Source organism: Eretmochelys imbricata, chromosome 1 (genome assembly GCF_965152235.1).
Source record: "Eretmochelys imbricata isolate rEreImb1 chromosome 1, rEreImb1.hap1, whole genome shotgun sequence".
Taxonomy (NCBI): Eukaryota; Metazoa; Chordata; order Testudines; family Cheloniidae; genus Eretmochelys; species Eretmochelys imbricata.
This window is the reverse complement of record NC_135572.1, coordinates 220,460,491-220,477,512: the sequence shown is the minus strand read 5'-3', so window position 1 is coordinate 220,477,512 and position 17,022 is coordinate 220,460,491. Positions and strand designations below refer to the sequence as shown.

General features: G+C 48.3%; 1 protein-coding gene across 1 annotated transcript in view; it reads right to left on the bottom strand.

Annotated features, from left to right (window-relative positions):
• The window catches only part of LOC144268876 (antigen WC1.1-like), a 50,115-nt gene extending 36,231 nt beyond the window's left edge, over positions 1-13,884 (bottom strand). The window contains exons 1-2 of the mRNA XM_077824165.1: positions 13,821-13,884; positions 4,881-5,195 (exon numbers count right to left, since the gene is read on the bottom strand). Of these exons, the coding sequence (XP_077680291.1) occupies positions 4,881-5,195; positions 13,821-13,884 (379 nt within the window). The remainder of the gene's footprint in view (positions 1-4,880; positions 5,196-13,820) is intronic.
• Positions 13,885-17,022: the final 3,138 nt, after the last annotated feature.

The following is a 17,022-nucleotide window of genomic DNA, read 5'->3' as shown; positions in this document are numbered from 1 at the left end:
CAGGTTGTCATCCTGTTTGTGGACCAGCACTAGAGTGGGATCAGAAAATTTTGTTGGAGGGTTTGACAGATATTTGCTGATAGCAGGGGAATGGCAAAACTCAGGGATCCTGGTTCCATTCCAGGCTCTGGAGAGGTGTGTGTCCTTGTAGTGACAGACCCGTCTTCCCCTGTTCCCCAAAGCCTAACCCCTTCTGCGCCATCCCCTCCGAGCAGTCCCTGTATCCGTCCTGTCTCTTCTCCATCCCTTGCTCTGTGTCCCAGTCCCATTCTTCTTCTCTACCCAGTGCCAGTCTCCACTCCTCAAGCTTCTCATCCCCAGGCCCAGTCTCCTGGACAAGCCAATCTTGGACTTCACCTCTAACTTCCCCAGCCTAGTCCCAGGTTCCCCCTGTTCTCTGTGCTGTCCTTCCCCTCTGGGGTCCTCAGCTGATCTGTTTCTCACACTTATCCCTGCCTTGGGTTGTCCTGTCTGCCCCAAACCCCAGCTCCCCTCCCTGGATGCCTCTTCCTGTCTCAGGGTTTCTCTCTACACACACTTAGCTCGTGTGAAACTGGAGTGTAAATTTACCTTGCATTAGCCTGCTGCACACTCACTGTCTGTGTGGAGCCAGCTGCTGCGAACTAACAGTCCCCTAGTGTTTGGAACCGGGAGAGATCAAAGCACACAAGGGAACTGCTCGGGCTTCTCTTCACTCCCACCCTAAATCAGTGCCACTGTATCCATGCAGCGGAGCCGATTTAACACGTCTGGTGAAGATGCATTACGTCGATGGGCGAGCGCTCTCCTGTCCACATAATTAGTCCACCTCATTGAGAGGCAGAAGCTCTGATGGTGGGAGAGCGTCTCCCACTGACATAGTGCGATGCAGACATTGCTTTAAGTCAATGTAAGTTACATTGCTTGGGGGGAAGGTGTTTTCACACCCCTGAGCGATGTAACTTACATCAACTTAAGCAGTAGTGTCGACAAGGACTCAGTGCGCAGCCACACCGTCCACATGGACACTCGGTGCATGGCAGGACAGTGCAGGGTAGATTTACACCCCGGCTTGCCACGCACTAAATGTTCATGTAGACCTACTCTCAGTCTCCCATAGCCCACTCTGGCTGCTTATTCCAGTCTTGTTACCCAGTTAGTCTTAGACTCCCCTGACACCCTGGTTCCTCATCTGGTCTGTTTCCTCACCCACCTCCAGTTCCTCCCCATTGGTTCCTAGTCCCAGACTCCTCCCCTAGTGAGTCCCAGACTCCCACAGCTCCCCGCTCAGCATGTCACAGTCTCTCCCCTCCTACTCCCTGTCCTAATTGCCCTGCCTAGCCAGTCCTAGTCTCTTTCCTGCTCCTCCCAGTCCCAGTCTCCTTGCCCAGCCAGTCCCCATCTCCCGTTTTCTCTCCCAGTCCCAGTTTCTCTTCATCCACCAGCCTCCGGACTCAGAATATTCCCCCTGCATCCTTATCCTCATCTGCTTTCCCCAACCACCCTGGTCTGCATTCAATTCAGGTAGCTTCCTCCTCACACTGCCTGGGCCCAATAGGTGGATACAGTCTCCCTCATCTCCATTCTAGTGCCTGGTGCCACTCTGGTCACAGCAGTCAGGAGCATAATTTTGGCATAATTTTATTGGTTACATATCTTGCCACTGGTGCAGCTCCTCTTTGGGGACCGTCAGCTTGTTGCGGTGAAGGGGCTTGTGTGCTCCAATGATCCTCAGAACGAAGTTGTCGGGAGATTCATTTTTCTTCAAATTTGGTATCATGAGAAGATTCCGTAAGACTTGAGAAATGCTAACGTTGTTACAATCTTTAAGAAAGGAGATAAATTGGAGTCTGGAAATTATTGTGGCATTGACTTGCTATCTACAGCAGGGAAAATTCTCACCCGTATCCTCTTAAACCAATTACTTTCCCTTGCTAAAGAAATATTGCTGGAATCTCAGTGCAGTTTCACACCATCCTGCAGGACAACCGACAAGATCTTCGTTGCCCACCAAATCCAGTAAAAGACTTGGGAGCAAAATCAGGATCTGTACATGGCCTTTATTGATTTCCCAAAGGCCTTTGATTCTGTCAATCGCGAAGCCCTGTGGAAGGTGCTGGCCAGATTTGGCTGCCCTCCAAAATTTATTAAGGGCCTAAGGCGTCTTCATGATGAGATGACTGCCACCATTCTCTGTAATGGCTTGGAGATGGATCCTTTCGTTATCAAAACTGGGGTTTAGCAAGGATGTGTTTTTGCCGCAACCCTGCTCTCCATGTATTTAGCAGTCATTTTGGTCCTTGTTAAAGACCGCCTCCCCACTGGAGTTGACATTCAATACAGAATGGATGGGAAGCTTATTAATCTTTGACGTTTCCGCTCAAAGTCTAAAGTCCTCTCCTCGTTCATTACTGACCTTCAGTATGCTGATGACTGTGTCAGCATCACACACATTGAAAATGACCTTCAGTCCTCACTGGATTTTTTTGGTATAAGCTTACCGAAGCCTACAACTCTCACTCAGTATCAAGAAAATGAAAGTGCTCTATCAGCCTGCTTCAGGTCTTGCACATGAGCCACCTTAATCACCATCGAGGGACAGACTTTGGAGAGCGTTGAGGACTTCTGTTACCTCGGTAGCCAACTTTCTCAAGATGCAAAAATGTGCAGTGTGATCCAGCACAGGATCCATTGTGCAAGTGCTTCCTGTAGGAAATTGCTCTGGCGCATTTTCACAGACTGTGACCTACGGGAGGAAACCAAGATCCAGGTCTATGAGACAATTGTTATTCCTATACTCCTTTATAGATGCAAAACCTGGGTGACCTATCGACAGCACCTCAAGAGTCTGGAGAGGCACCACCCATGATGACTCTGGAAGATCCTTTGCATCAAGTGGGAAGATCGCTGCACTAACACCAGCATCCTCATTGAAGCGAATGTCACCAGCATTGAAGCAATGATCCTCACTCACCAACTCCGCTGGGCTGGACATTGTGTGCGGATGCCAGGCTCTTGCCTCTGAAAACAAGCCCTCTACTCTCAGCTCACCCATGGTCAGAGATCCCGTGGTAGTCAGAGGAAACCCTACAAAGACACACTGAAAGCGTATCTCAAGAAAACTCAAGTGGACATTACAAGCTGGGAGGAGCAAGCCACCAACCGATCACACTGAAGCTATATCCTCCATCAGGCAGTGGCGCTCTTCAAGGAGAAGTGCCTTGCCCTTGAAGTTGAAAAGAGAGAGAGAAGGAAGGAAAGAAAAAGAACTTTCTCCCAGCAGGCAGCAAACCCGTCAGGCAACATCAGTATGTACTGAGGGCAGATCTCTGGTTCCAGGATCAGACTCCTGAGTCATTTCAGGACCCATCTGTAAATCTGTGGTAGAGATCATCCTTGAATGGAGGGATCGCCCATGATGGTGATGCTGCTGCTGCAACCAATAAGGCTGTGGGCCTATAGACAACAGCCTCTGTCACTGTGCAGCCCTGATTCACTCCCTGGGCACCATCCAGCCTGTGCACTGACGGAGGCAGGGACCTTGGCAGAGGAGACTGTTTTGGCAAAGTTTGGTATTAATCCAACCAGAAATGAAAACTGAAAGCTGGACGAGAAGGGGTTGAGAGAGACAAGGTGGGTGAGGTAATATCTTTTATTGTACCCTCTCCTGTTGGTGAAAGAGACAAGCTTCTGAGCTTACACACAGCTCTTCTCTGTCAGATCAAACGTTTGTCTCTCTCCAACAGAAGTGGGTCCAATAAAGGATATTACCTCACCCACCTTGTCTCTCTAATATCCTGGGACTAACACGGCTACATCAACACTACAAATAAGAAGACAAAAGTTTTCTAGTATTCTGTCAGGATGGCATCTCTCAAAAATCGCTTTGTGCAGAAACGTCTCTCTTACAATATGTGTTTGTTCTCAGTGATATCCAGTGCACAGGGCTAGTTTGTTGATGGCTGGCTGGTTATTTCTGTAATAATTCTGAATGGGCCCAATCCTGCGTCCTTTATTCTGCTTCTACTCAGTTTGTACAAAGCAAACTCACATTACAGTCAGTGGCCGATTGCCTGAGTAAGGAATCCTGGGTTGCCCCTATAAGCTGGCCCTGCACCTCTGTCCAGGGAAGAGGAGGCTTAGTGATGATATTATTCCTACTAAATGTTAAAAAGAGAGGAGTTAAAAATAAAACATCATGGGTCTGTAGTTGTAATGTTAACTATTCAGTCACAGTAAATGCCTCCATAATATGATATTCCTGTGCTGTGTAGGGTAGAGTTTTATGTTTGGCTGAGCCCTCTATGCTATGCTAGATCTACAGGGTATCACAGATTTTGAAATTTTCTATTACTGGTTGGTCCAAAATGTGAGAAGTAACAGAGCAGATGGGGGAGTGCTCTCGGCTAAATCTAATTCTGGCCAAGCTGGGAGAATCTGCCCATTCCTCCATCACCCTATGAGGGTGGCAAAGGGGCTACATAAATGCCCCATCCTCTGTACTTCTGCAGTTGGCTGTCTGGGTCTGGATTTTGGCATGAATGTAACATTTTCAAAAGTGACGCAGTGACTTAGGAGCCTAAGTGACATTTTCCTTTTTCATTTTCTCTCCTATCTGCATTTTAGACCCATTCTGAGGGAAAGGGAAAGGGAATGGAAATATGTGGCATGGAAACAACTGGAGATGAGATTATGAAAATGCTTCACAGTCACACAGGGGGATCCTCGGTGGCCAGTGTCTTGAACAGTAATAATTACAGCTCAGTAATAACAATAATGACAGGACTTGCTCTGTTATTTGTTCATCTCTCACTAGGGTCACAGGCACATGATGTCCTCTGGGTTCAAGTCCTTTTGTCTGAGGGGATTTGCCTTTCAGGACTGAGCTGGCTGATTCTTACCTGAACAGGTCACTCCAGCATCATAGTCATGAACACAGTAATTTATTTCCCATCCACTGTTCCTACAGTGCCAGAGGGCAGACTCGGTACCATCACAGGCAACGTCATCAAGCCAAATTGGTCCAGATCCTGCTCCAAAATGACCCCAGCCAGGGGCACCGACAGCAGCTCCACATCCCAATTGCTTATAGACAACCGCAGCATCTTCCATGTCCCAGCGATCACTACACACCGTCCCCCACTGCTCCTGGTGTTTAACCTCCACTCTCCCAGAACAGGGACTGCCTCCATCCGCCAGCCTCAGCTCATCGGCACCTTCAAAGAGAGACACAGAGCACGTCAGAGTGAGCAGGGAGCCCCCTCCCCAGCGTTATAACAGCAGAGTCCGCGCCCGCCAGCAGTGGATCCGCGCCCAGAGCCAGGAGAATGGGACATGCCCAGAGCTGCCTCATGGCGCCACCTTCCCACGTCTCAGAGCCTCATGCTCGGGGCTGTCAGTGCTGTAGCTCTCCCTATTTTATCCCCACTCTGGTGGTTTGGGGAGTTTTTACCTGTCTCGTGAGAACACGATGAAAGGCGCCAACTCACGGAGTTTCCCTTATTCCAAATGGCGCCATCTCCTGTCACTGTCACTGGGGCTGAAGTCAGCGAGATGCCGCCATCTCCCTACAGTCTGTCGGCATGTGGACATATGGCCGCTCTGAGTAAAGCTGGCTGCCACTTCTCACTAAAGCCCACTGGGAACACAGCTGTCTCTGTGTGGTTGAGGGGGCTGGAGAGGACCCCGGGACCATGGTGGGCAGCAGAGACCCTGTGAAAGGAGGCTGGGGAGAGTGAGGGAAGCAGGGCACTGCAGGGACAGGAGGCAGATTCAAGGATTGCAAGGGACTGGGGTAAAGACGTTGAGTTGGCCGGAGGGAAGGGTCGGGAGGGGGTTCTGGAGCAAGGGGAGAAAAGAGGGTGGGGAAGGGAGAGAGTCTGTAACGGGGGCAGGAGGGACAGAGGGAGGAGGGTCTGGAGTGGAGGGTGGGAGGGAGGTCAGAGGGGTGTGGAAGGGAGAAGTGGGGGGGTGTCTGCAGTGGGGTTTAACAGGGAAGCAGGAGAGAGGGTCAGCAGGGAGTGTAGGAGAGGGGACAAGGATCTGAAATTGGGGCAGGAGGGAGGAGTGGAGATGGAGCGGAGGGTGGTCTGGAGGTAGAGCAGGGAGCATGGGGTTGGAGGAGGTTATGGAGCAGGGGGAAGGAGGGAGGGGAGGAGAAGGGGTTTAGAGAAGGGTGTCTGCATGGAGAGGTGGAGAGAGGAGGGGGTCTGGAGTGAGGGACAGGATTAAGAAGTGAGGAGGGGGTGAGGAATCGGGGCAGGAGGGAGAGAGGGGAAGGGGGAGAGCAGAGAGGGGGAAAGAAGGAGGCATGGGGAGAAGATGGACTCTTATAAGTGGGGAAGGAGGAGGGAGGTGTGGGGAAGGGTGATCATGTGTAGGGGAAGGATGCAGGGGGCCTGAAGCAGGGCAGCAAGAGGGTGAGGAGGGGAGGGGTGTGGCGCAGAGGAGGGGAGGGAGTGGAGGTAGCCTGGAGCAGGGGGACAGGAGGGAGTATTGGGGAGGGGAAGTGGAGTCTGGAGTAGGGAGGGGATGGGGTCAGGAGTGGGAGGGGCAGGAGAGATGGGGAGGAGAGGGGAGGGGGCTCTAGTATGGGGACAGTGCTTCCCAGTTTCAAGAAGAGAAGTCTGGGGGCAGGGGGCAGGGAAGTGTTGCTGTTTGCAAAAGACTAAATCAATCCTGTTGTGTTTACAGTGACATTATAGCTGATGTGAGTGGTTGATGTCAGTGTGAAGGTCTCCAGTATCTCTGTCTGTAATTCACCCCTGAACAGTAACAGAAGTTCTGTGTGTGAGCGTGAACCATGCTGTATGAATTAGCTCAGTGGCTGTCAAGCTCTTTCCCAGCCTGCCCTTCATCTGTCGGAGGAACTGAACCAGGAGGGAGAGCGAAGGCAGTGCTGGGCAATGGACGGCAGTTCCCCGTCTCAGGGGTGAGGGGAGGGTAAGCGCAGTCTCCAGCTGAGCAGCCAGGGGAGTCGTGCAGTTCGGGTGCACTAAGGGTGACTTTTCAGCCTGCGATTCTCACCCCGCGCTGGCAGAGGCATAGAGGGGGGATCTACAGTCCAAAGACAGACTGAGAAGCAAGAGTGGATGGTTTTTATAGTCTCATGGTTTTTGATCTGTGGCGCTTGGCAATACTGCTCCCCACCGGAGCTTCCTCTCCCGACCTGCCCCAGTGCGACAGGTGACATCCCTGTGTGGGCCCTGCAATTTCAGGCCAAGAGCAGCTCATGGGGATTCAGCTAAATCGACTGGGCACAGGATTTGCTAAACCGCAGTGGCCTCTCTTGGACTGAAATCAGCGCCCCCATACAGACACTAGTGCCACAGGCTCCAACACTCAGAAGAGGAAAGTGGTGCTTAAAAGGAAAGTTGCTTCCTACACGTTTCTCTCTTCCGCTGGTCTCAATACGTGCTGGAACTAGGGCCTGGGGGCACTTCCGCACCCCTTGGCGTGAAGTGGTTTCCATCATATACAGGGTTTACAGTTTGCCTACATGCTTTTAGCACCCCCACTATACAAATTGTTCCAGCCCCCCGGCTGGTCTCTTGCCGCCTGCATCCCCTGGGCTCTTCCTCCCTCCTCTTCTCCCCTTTCTACCTGGCCTCTCTACCCTGCAAGTACAGGCTGCTCCTTCCCCAGATGAGCAGCAGACTCTCCGCTCCACTCCCTGCCATTGACTTGTCTCCCAGTAGCCAGCTCTGACTCCCTCCCCCCCCCCCCGCTATCCTCAGTTGTCTCTAGAGCTGTTTGCATCTCTGGGGGTTGTGGAGAGGGAAAGCTGGCTGCTGGGAGACAGGCAATTAACAGGAAATGTGAGGAGTGGTCACTGGGATACTGGCTGGGAGAACTGGTCCCCAGGACAGGGTTTGAAGACCCAGGGCTGTCCCTGAGACTGGGAGCAAGTATGGGCATCGTTACAATGCCCAGGAGTTACGGCTACATGCAGAGTTCCACTGTGAGCCCTGGAACAGGCTGGTTGCAGCAGTGGATGGCTGAGCCAGGGACACCGTGTTTATGGAGCCTCCATGGAGCTCAGCGAAGAGTGCAGTTCACACTAGTATGTGACCAGACCATCCCGCTTCTTCAATGCCAAAGAAATATAAAACACTTCTTTTGCTGCAATCCACAAGGAAGGTTATCCAGGTGCCGCTCTGTTCAATCCAGTCCCAAAGGAAACCCCTTGGGCCTGGTCTGCACTAGGAAAAAGGGGGATTTTTTTCAATGGAGTTAACTCAGCAATGTTCGCTTGTGGCAGGACCCAAGGCTGTAACGCTGCTCTAGCTACGAGCACACAGAGTCCTGTTTCCCTGAACACAGTAAAACCTAACAACAGCCGGCAGTTTCCTTCTTCAGAAATCCCCAGCCTGCCCCTCCAGCGAGCTCCAGCAGGCTTTGTTTCTTTGCTCCCTTCCAGGATCCCGGTCACAACTCCTTCTACTGGCTTCTCCCTCAGACAGTCTGACGCCAGCATCCTAGCCCCTGCATTGGGAACAAGGGAAACCCCTGGCTTAGCTCTGCCCTGCCATGTGCCCAGTGCCTTTGGCAGTAGCCCCCACTGTCTGCAGCTGTTTTAACTACTGTGACGTTATTGACAGAATCTGTAACCGTATAGTTCGCTGTTGCAACCTCTGTTATATATTTGCATCAAATATTGTACGAAGGTTGTCGTGTGAGGTGTCTATGGGAGGGTTATGATTGGCTGGTTATAATTATGCTCTCTGTATATGTGTATCATTTTGTAGTTGAAGTTATGAATATTGGCTCTATACTGTCTGTATTTCAAACTTGTGCTATGCTTCTGGGGAACACCCCAGACAAGTTGGTGTCAGCTCTGCCTAGCCTGCTGGATAGCCCATTCAGGACCATCAGCTATACAACTGACCCATTGAAAAAAGGCGGATACACCTTGTGGCTCAGCAAGGTATGCAGGGACCTGCCTATGGACAGATCGCCAAGGTTTTTTCTTGCCGTGTGCCCCAATGCTTGTTTCTGGAGCAAAGAAAGAGTCCACATGACAAAAGACTATAAAAGACTGCTGCAGCTCCTCCATCTTGTTTTCAATCCTGCTTCTTACCTCTGGAAGGACTTTGCTACAAACGGAAGCTCTGAACAAAGGACTGAATGACCCATCCCAGCTGTGGATGTACTCCAGAGACTTGATTTGAACCTGCAGTTTATTCCATCACTGCTACAAGCCTTAACTAAGAGTTTTGCCATTACTGTATGTAGTTGATTCCATTTAACCAATTCTTGCTCTCATCTACATCTTTTTCCTATTATGAATAAACCTTTAGATTTTAGATTCTAAAGGTTTGGCAACAGCGTGATTTGTGGGTCAGATCGGATTTGTATATTGACCTGGGTCTGGGGCTTGGTCCTTTGGGATCGAGAGAACCTCTTTTCTTTTACTGGGGTATTGGTTTCATAATCATTTTCCCCCATAACAAGTGGCACTGGTGGTGATACTGGGAAACTGGAGTGTCTAAGGGAATTGCTTGTGTGACTTATGGTTAGCCAGTAGGGTGAAACCAAAGTCTTCTTTGTTTGGCTCATTTGGTTTGCCTTGGTATGCACAGAAACCCCAGCCTTGGGCTGTAACCGCCCTGATTTAAGCAATTTGTCCTGAATTGGCACTCTCAGTTGAGTCGCATCAGAGCCAGCGTTGTTCAACTACATAAAGGATCTTGATTGCTCTATCTGTTGAGCCTAAAAGAGAGTGCTTGGCCTAGCCATTGGCTTTCATGAGGTCTGTGATTGTCTTTGGATTGAGGACTCCCTAATGGCAACCATCAGCCCCTCTCTGGATAACCAGGGCTGGATTTCCAGTTAGGCAAAGTAGGCACGTGCCATGGGGTTCTGGCATTGTAGGGGCACTGAAGGTTGCCAAGTATGAGATTTTCTAGCTGTAAGTTGCCTGGGGGGGGGGTTAGCAGTTGCAATTTGAGGTATTTTGGGGCAGTTTACTGCCCTACTGCTGCTAATCATAGAAGATTAGGGTTGAAAGAGACCTCAGGAGGTCATCTAGTCCAACCCCCTGCTCAAAGCTGGGCCAATCCCCAATTTTTGCCCCAAATGGCCCCCTCAAGGATTGAACTCACAACCCTGGGTTTCGCAGGCCAATGCTCAAACCACTGAGCTATCCCTCCCCCCTGCCTGCACTGCTCAGGATTTCTTGGGAGGGAGCCTCCTATCTGCCCCGCTCCCTGCCAAGACTCCCCACAAGCCCCTTGTCTCATGTTGTTTCACGTCATGCCCCCTCCTGTTATGTGACATTTGCAGCACGTGCAGAATTCTTGTCTGAGGGAGGCAGAATTTATTTTTCCGCAAAAAAGGTGCTGCGGTTCTGCCTATTGGCCACCAGAGGCCACTGTGGTGCCAGAACAGCCTGAGCAGGCTGAGACTGACTGGTCTGGCGGGCAGCAGCAAACACCTAGCAGGCGGGTTGTGGATGCATGTCAAGGTTCCTTCCCCACTCTGAACTCTAGGGTACAGATGTGGGGACCTGCATGAAAGACCCCCTAAGCTTATTCTTACCAGCTTAGGTTAAAAACTTCCCCAAGGTACAAACTTTGCCTTGTCTTTGAACCACATGCTGCCACCACCAAGAGTTTTAAACAAAGAACAGGGAAAGAGCCCACTTGGAGATGTCTTCCTCCAAAATATCTCCCCCAAGCCCTACACCCCCTTTCCCGGGGAAGGCTTGATGATAATATCCTCACCAATTGGTACAGGTGAACACAGACCCAAACCCTTGGATCTTAAGAACAATGAACAGTCAACAGGTTCTTAAAAGAAGAATTTTAATTAAAGGAAAGGTAAAAGAATCACCTCTGTAAAATCAGGATGGTAAATACCTTACAGGGTAATCAGATTCAAAACAGAGAGAATCCCTCTAGGCAAAACCTTAACTTACAAAAAGACACAAGAACAGGAATACACATTCCCTCCAGCACAGCTCATTTTACAAGCCATTAAACAAAAGAAAATCGAACACATTTTCTAGCTAGATTACTTACTAACTTTACAGGAGTTGTGAGGCTGCATTCCTGATCTGTTCCCAGCAAAAGCATCACACAGACAGACCAACCCTTTGTTCCCCCACCTCCAGATTTGAAAGAATCTTGTCCCCTCATTGGCCATTTTGGGTCAGGTGCCAGCGGTTACTTACCTTAGCTTCTTAACCCTTTACAGGTGAAAGGGTTTTGCCTCTGGACAGGAGGGATTTTATAGCACAGTATACAGAAAGGTGGTTACCCTTCCCTTTATATTTATGACAATGCATTTTTTCCTCAAGTGAAAAGTTACAGCAGCCTTCTTGGAGCCAAGTCAGGAGGCAGAGTGGGCCACACAGGGCTGCTGGGGGGCACAGGGCCACATGGGGATGTGGGAGGGGGGCTCCAGGCAGGGCCACATGGGGAGGGGAAAGGGCGCTGAAGATGCTGTGCCTAGAGGTGCATAAGGTGTAAATGCGACCCTGAGAATAACAATCTTATATTTCCACTAATTCTGTGGCCCAACTTGGAATAATGACCCAAATGCAGCACCCTGAACTCTGGGGATGTTCACATCTGGGTCTGGGAATGAAACTCGTGGCTTTTGTCCATCCCTGATATTTTCTCATTTGTTTGCCTGCACCCCACATCATTGTACAAATTTGTTTTTCCACACAATTTAAATAGGCCAATAATTGTGAAACACGATCTTCTGGCAAAGACTGACATGGCCTCTACTCGGGACTCAGGGAGGAGGATTGGGGCACTGAGGGAAAGGAAAAAGTAGCTACATGGTGATATCCCCTACATTGCATACACCCCTGCCTCACTCTGTCTGCATCATGTGAAACATACTCAAACTTCCTAAAGAAAACAAAAACTTTCTAGAGGATGATGCACATATGTTCATCAGTCCAACAAAAATCCATTGAGCTGAACATGTGCTTGGCATCATTATAGGACACTATCCACAAATAACTGCACAGTCCTTTATCCCTCACCAGGGGTCACTATAGAATTCTCTGCCTTTTGGTCATGCACAGCTGTGTCATGGGCTCTAACCCCAGCACATTATATATGAACTTCTTGAGAATTTGAAATATAAACTCCAACTAACCTGATGAACAGTCAGTTTACTCAGGATTTTCTGGGTTCCAGCCCCCTACTCACCACACAGTGACTGAGCTGTCTGTGAAATATACATCAGGGCAGGTTTTTCCTCGAAGACAATAATTGAGACTGACCTTGCTGTTTATGAAGGTCAGGGTCAGTTTCTCAGGCTGGCGCAGCAGCACATGGGGTTCCCGTGACCCAGCTACTGAGGAGCAGTTCACTGCCCTGCCAGACACATGGATCATTCTCGTGCTGTTAACACCAGCCTAGCAGGTTCCAGTCACTGTATTATTTGAACTGTATCTGGGCCCACATTAGATTGGGACCTTATTTTTAATCAGTTTTGGAGTCTTTGGGCCCGATTCACACCATGAATTGCCCCATCACATGCTGCTGTAACCCATGGTCTGCTTGCCCCGCCCCCTCTCCCCCCACTGGTGTTAAGTCTGCCTGCAGCTGGGACACTGGATAGCAAGGAGCCTGCAGCCCCCTCTGTGCTGGAGGAATGAGAGTGGCCCTGAAACTGGGCAGGGGCGGCCTTGAGGGAATGAAACCAATGTGGCCATGAGAGGCCCTGATGAAGCACCTCTGCCATGCCGCTTGTGCTGGTCGGGCTTCTCTAGACTCCAGCTAGGATTCAAAGCTTCTCTGCTCCAGCAGAAGCCCTGGGGGAGGGAGGCAGGGCTCCTGCTGGATAGATCTTCCTGCTGGCAGAGCTTCCAGTACCCCCAAGGGCACAGGGCATTGCACACTGCACCCCAACACACACAAACACACACACCTGTGAGGGAGGAATCACCTCTGGGTTTATTTAGATAAATCCTGCTCACCTCAAACTTGCAAAACTTCTACTGGTTTCAGTGAGTGAATGAGGGAGTTAGGAGCCAGGACTTGGCCCTTGGAGCTGTTGGATTTGGACCAAACAAACATTTCTGTTGGATCCCAAATTATTGACGTATTTGTTTGGATTTAAAATACTAAAGTGGTCCCCAGCCAAGGCTCTTGGCACCCGGACGCATTGATAACACACTCAAATCCGTGCCACATTAAGTGACCATTTCAACAGGATCTCAGCCAGACAGACACCTATATAAACTGCTTCCCACCCATTTCTCATTATGACGCATGGCGTCAGTCCTTCCCACCCCCTCCCCAAACAAGTGTTTGTTGCAGTGTGCCCAGAAGGTCACCTAATTTGGGCTATTTTGACCCAAAGAGTAGATCAAGTTCCAGCATCCTGGAGGCCTCACAGAGAGCACCCTACCAGCCAACTCTCTCCTTTATAAAAGGGGGAACCAGCTCAGGCAAACCTTCTGATGACAGATGTGACCGTACAGGATGGGTAGAGAGGTGATCCCTCAGGGAGGCCCGTCCCAGGCCATTTAGGAATTTATAAATCATCACCAACACCTTAACTTCCACACAGAGCTGGGCAGCCAGTGCAGACCCTGCAGCACGGCTGTAACATGCTCCCAGCCAGATGCCCCGCTCAGTAAGTCGCTGCCATTTGCACCAGCTTTATTCTCGGAAAAGTTTTAAGGTGCAGCCCCACACAGAGGTCATTGCAATAGTCCAATCTCAAGGTAACAAAAGCCTCGGTAACAGTGGCAAGATCCAATCCCAAAAGGAAAAGTCCAAGCCTTGTACCGATGGTAAAGAGTTGACAGTAAAAGTCACCACCCTAACTTCCAGTTAACCCAGCTCCCCTGGTGAAACACAGAGAAGACTTACCTGCTATGTCCTGAATTGTGAGGAGAAGAAGCCACAGCACCAGAGTGGAGAGATGTCCCTTCATTGCCAGCCTGACCTGCTGTTCCCCCACTCACTGCACTGGTTGCACCTAAGCAAGCACCTGCCAGGGCTCCTCTGTGTCTGACAAGTGAGAACAAAGCAGTGGAAGGGAAATATATAGATTCAGAGACTGGCATCAGCTGCGGGAAGGAACCAATAGCAAACCCATCTGCCTTTTTAGTTATTATCAGTGGTTTTATCTGTGAATGTATGAAGCTAAAACATCCAATAAAACTCAAAAGCAACAAACATCACCATATATGAGTGATGAGCCCCCTCCCGACGTCAGGTTTACCACAGCCTCAGATCATTGGCTAACCCCCATCTCTGGTGCGGGAAGAAAAACTGCCGTACAAACTGTATGTATCTAAGCTGTTTCTCACCCTCATAGATTCTGTGTTGTATTAGACATCAGTTGGGAGACATTAGAGACAGCTTATTTTAAAAACTAGGGAAGAAATCCCATGTGCCAAAGGTGATCATTATAAGACCAATTCCCAGTATAGGACATGCCCAACTGTAGACAAGGACATGTCACTAGAACCAGGTTGTCTCACTCAGATCAGCTGTTGTACAAGAGGAATTACCTCAGCACCACCTGCAATATTGACAGTTCTTCTACTAATAGACCTTGGGGTTTCCTGCCTAGACCATGATCATTAGTGGTAGAGGCAGATCTTAGGGCTTCCTGAGTAGGCCATGACCCTCTCTTGCGGTAGCAGGATGTTTAGCACACATTATGCCCATCAGTGCTGTCAGTAGGGGGAAGACTCCTTGGAAACAAGTTTATTTGATTCTTGGGACACAGTCAATTAATGGAACAAGCACAATGCAAGGGGTATATAGCTCAGAATAATAACTGGCTGGCACCACACCTACCACAGGCTCTTCCTAAAGAGAATTGTTACAAATACTTGGATTACGGAAAACATCTTTAACTCTTTACCTTTGCATTTTCTCCCAGGCTGACTTTCCGCATGGAGAAAAGTCCCCGAAAAAATCTGTGTAGCCAACACCTGATTCTCCTTCGAATCCATCCTTGAGACTCCGCTCTGTTGTGATTCTGGAAAAACACCTGAGAGCAAATAGCTTGGCAGATGAGGAGCTCTGCCTCTGCCCCTTCCTTCCTCTCTTTATTTTGACCAACCTCCCCGCCCCAATCCTGCCATTCCCCCTCACTCAGCCCTCCCCCTACTCAAACAAATAGTAATGATAAAACAGGAAATTGCACCAATCAGCGCCATGTGAATTTGCTTCTGTTATTTCTCCCCTCTCCAATCCTGCATCTGTTCTTGAGTCTTTTAGACTGTCAGCTTTCTGGAGCTGGGAGTGTGTCTGTATTTGTGACCTGAATGGGCCTTTGGATGCTATAATAATAAACATGTAATAATAATGTGATTATTATTAATAATAATTAATAATTAATTCATCTCCTGCTTTATTAGCAGGGGGTTTAAAGAAGAAAGATGAAGGCTGCAGCAGTTAAAAAGTAAACCGACCTGGCTAAAAGGGGAAGTGAAGGCTGCTATAAACATTAAAAATATTTAGAGAGAGAAAGAGAGAGAGCAATCACATACCCTGTCTATCCACTTGTTATTATATATATTATAACAAGTGGATAGACAGGTTATGTGATAAGAATAAGTATATATGTGAAGTCAGGAATTGTGGAAAATTGGTAAGGGAAGCAAAAGCATACAAGGAGAAATCTATTGCTAGCAGAATTAAGGACAATTAGAAGGAATTGTAATGCATACTAGCAACAAAAAGAATCCTAAAAATGGTATTGGTCCAGTGCTAGATGGAAATGGTAGAATTGTCAGTAGCAATGCAGAAAAACAGAATGTTCACTGTGTATTTTTATTCTGTATTTGGGACAGTCAGATAATGTAGTCATATCACATGAGGATAAGGCTGATGATGAAGCAGAAACCCAGAAGAATGTTAAACAGCAGCTACTTTTAGATATTTTAAAATAATCAGGTCTGGATAACTTGCAACCAAGAGTTTTAAAAGAAGTGGCCAAGAAGCTTCTTGTATCATTAGTATTGGTTTTCAATAACTCTTGGAACACTGGAGAAGCTCCAAAAGACTAGAAGAAAGCTAATGTTGTGCCAATATTTAAAAAAGGGTAAAGAGCATGACCTAGGTCAGTGGATCTCAAACTTTTCTATTGGTGGTCCCTTTCACACATCAAGTCTCTGAGTGTGATCACCCTTACCAATTAAAACACATTTTTTTTCATATTGAACACTATTATCAATGCTGGAGGCGAAGCAGGGTTTGGGGTCAGAGGCTAACAGCTCGCAACCCTTAACATAATACCTTCATAACACTTTGAGGTGTCACGGCCCCCAGTTGGAGAACCCTTGAAGGTAATTATAGGCCTGTGAGACTGATATTGATTCCAGGCAAAATTATAGAACTTTTGATACAGGACTCAATTAATAGAGAATTAAATGAATATAATATAATTAATGCCAAACAACATGGGTTTATGGAAAATGGATCCTGTCAAATTAACTTGATGTCCCTTTTCGGTGAGATTACAAGTTTTGTTAACAAATAATGTCATCTTGGTTATGAATTAAAAACTAGCTACCTGACAGGTGTAGCCTTTGATAAGTTCAGGGTGCAAATTGCACAGGTCACTAATAACAGGTTCCTTACTCAGGGAGCTACCTAAGGTTATTATCAAGCGAGATTGGTGAATCACACAAATAGGAAGAGGAAGACTTTGCTAAAATGTATTTAAAATCCAAATAAATCCAAGCATAAGCATAATTATACAAACACACACACATATATTTAGAGAGATAGATAGATAGATGGATAGATAAACCACCCCCAAGTCTCACATACTCTCAATTTTATGGAGACTGTTAGAGATAAAGATGAAGAGACCAGTATGTGGAGAGCACCAGAAATGGACAGTGATGATCTGGTTTCCACCATCCTGTCATCCCGATGTCCCAACTAGGCATTGCTCTGACCAACTTTTTATAAAAATGATGAGGTAGGTGAGGTAGTATCTTTATCTGAAAACATCTTGTTATACCCTTTTCCTTATGTCCCCCACACTTCTGGGACCATTTTTGATTTAGGTCTCAGCCCGTTACCCATATTTGTCATTCTGGGGCCT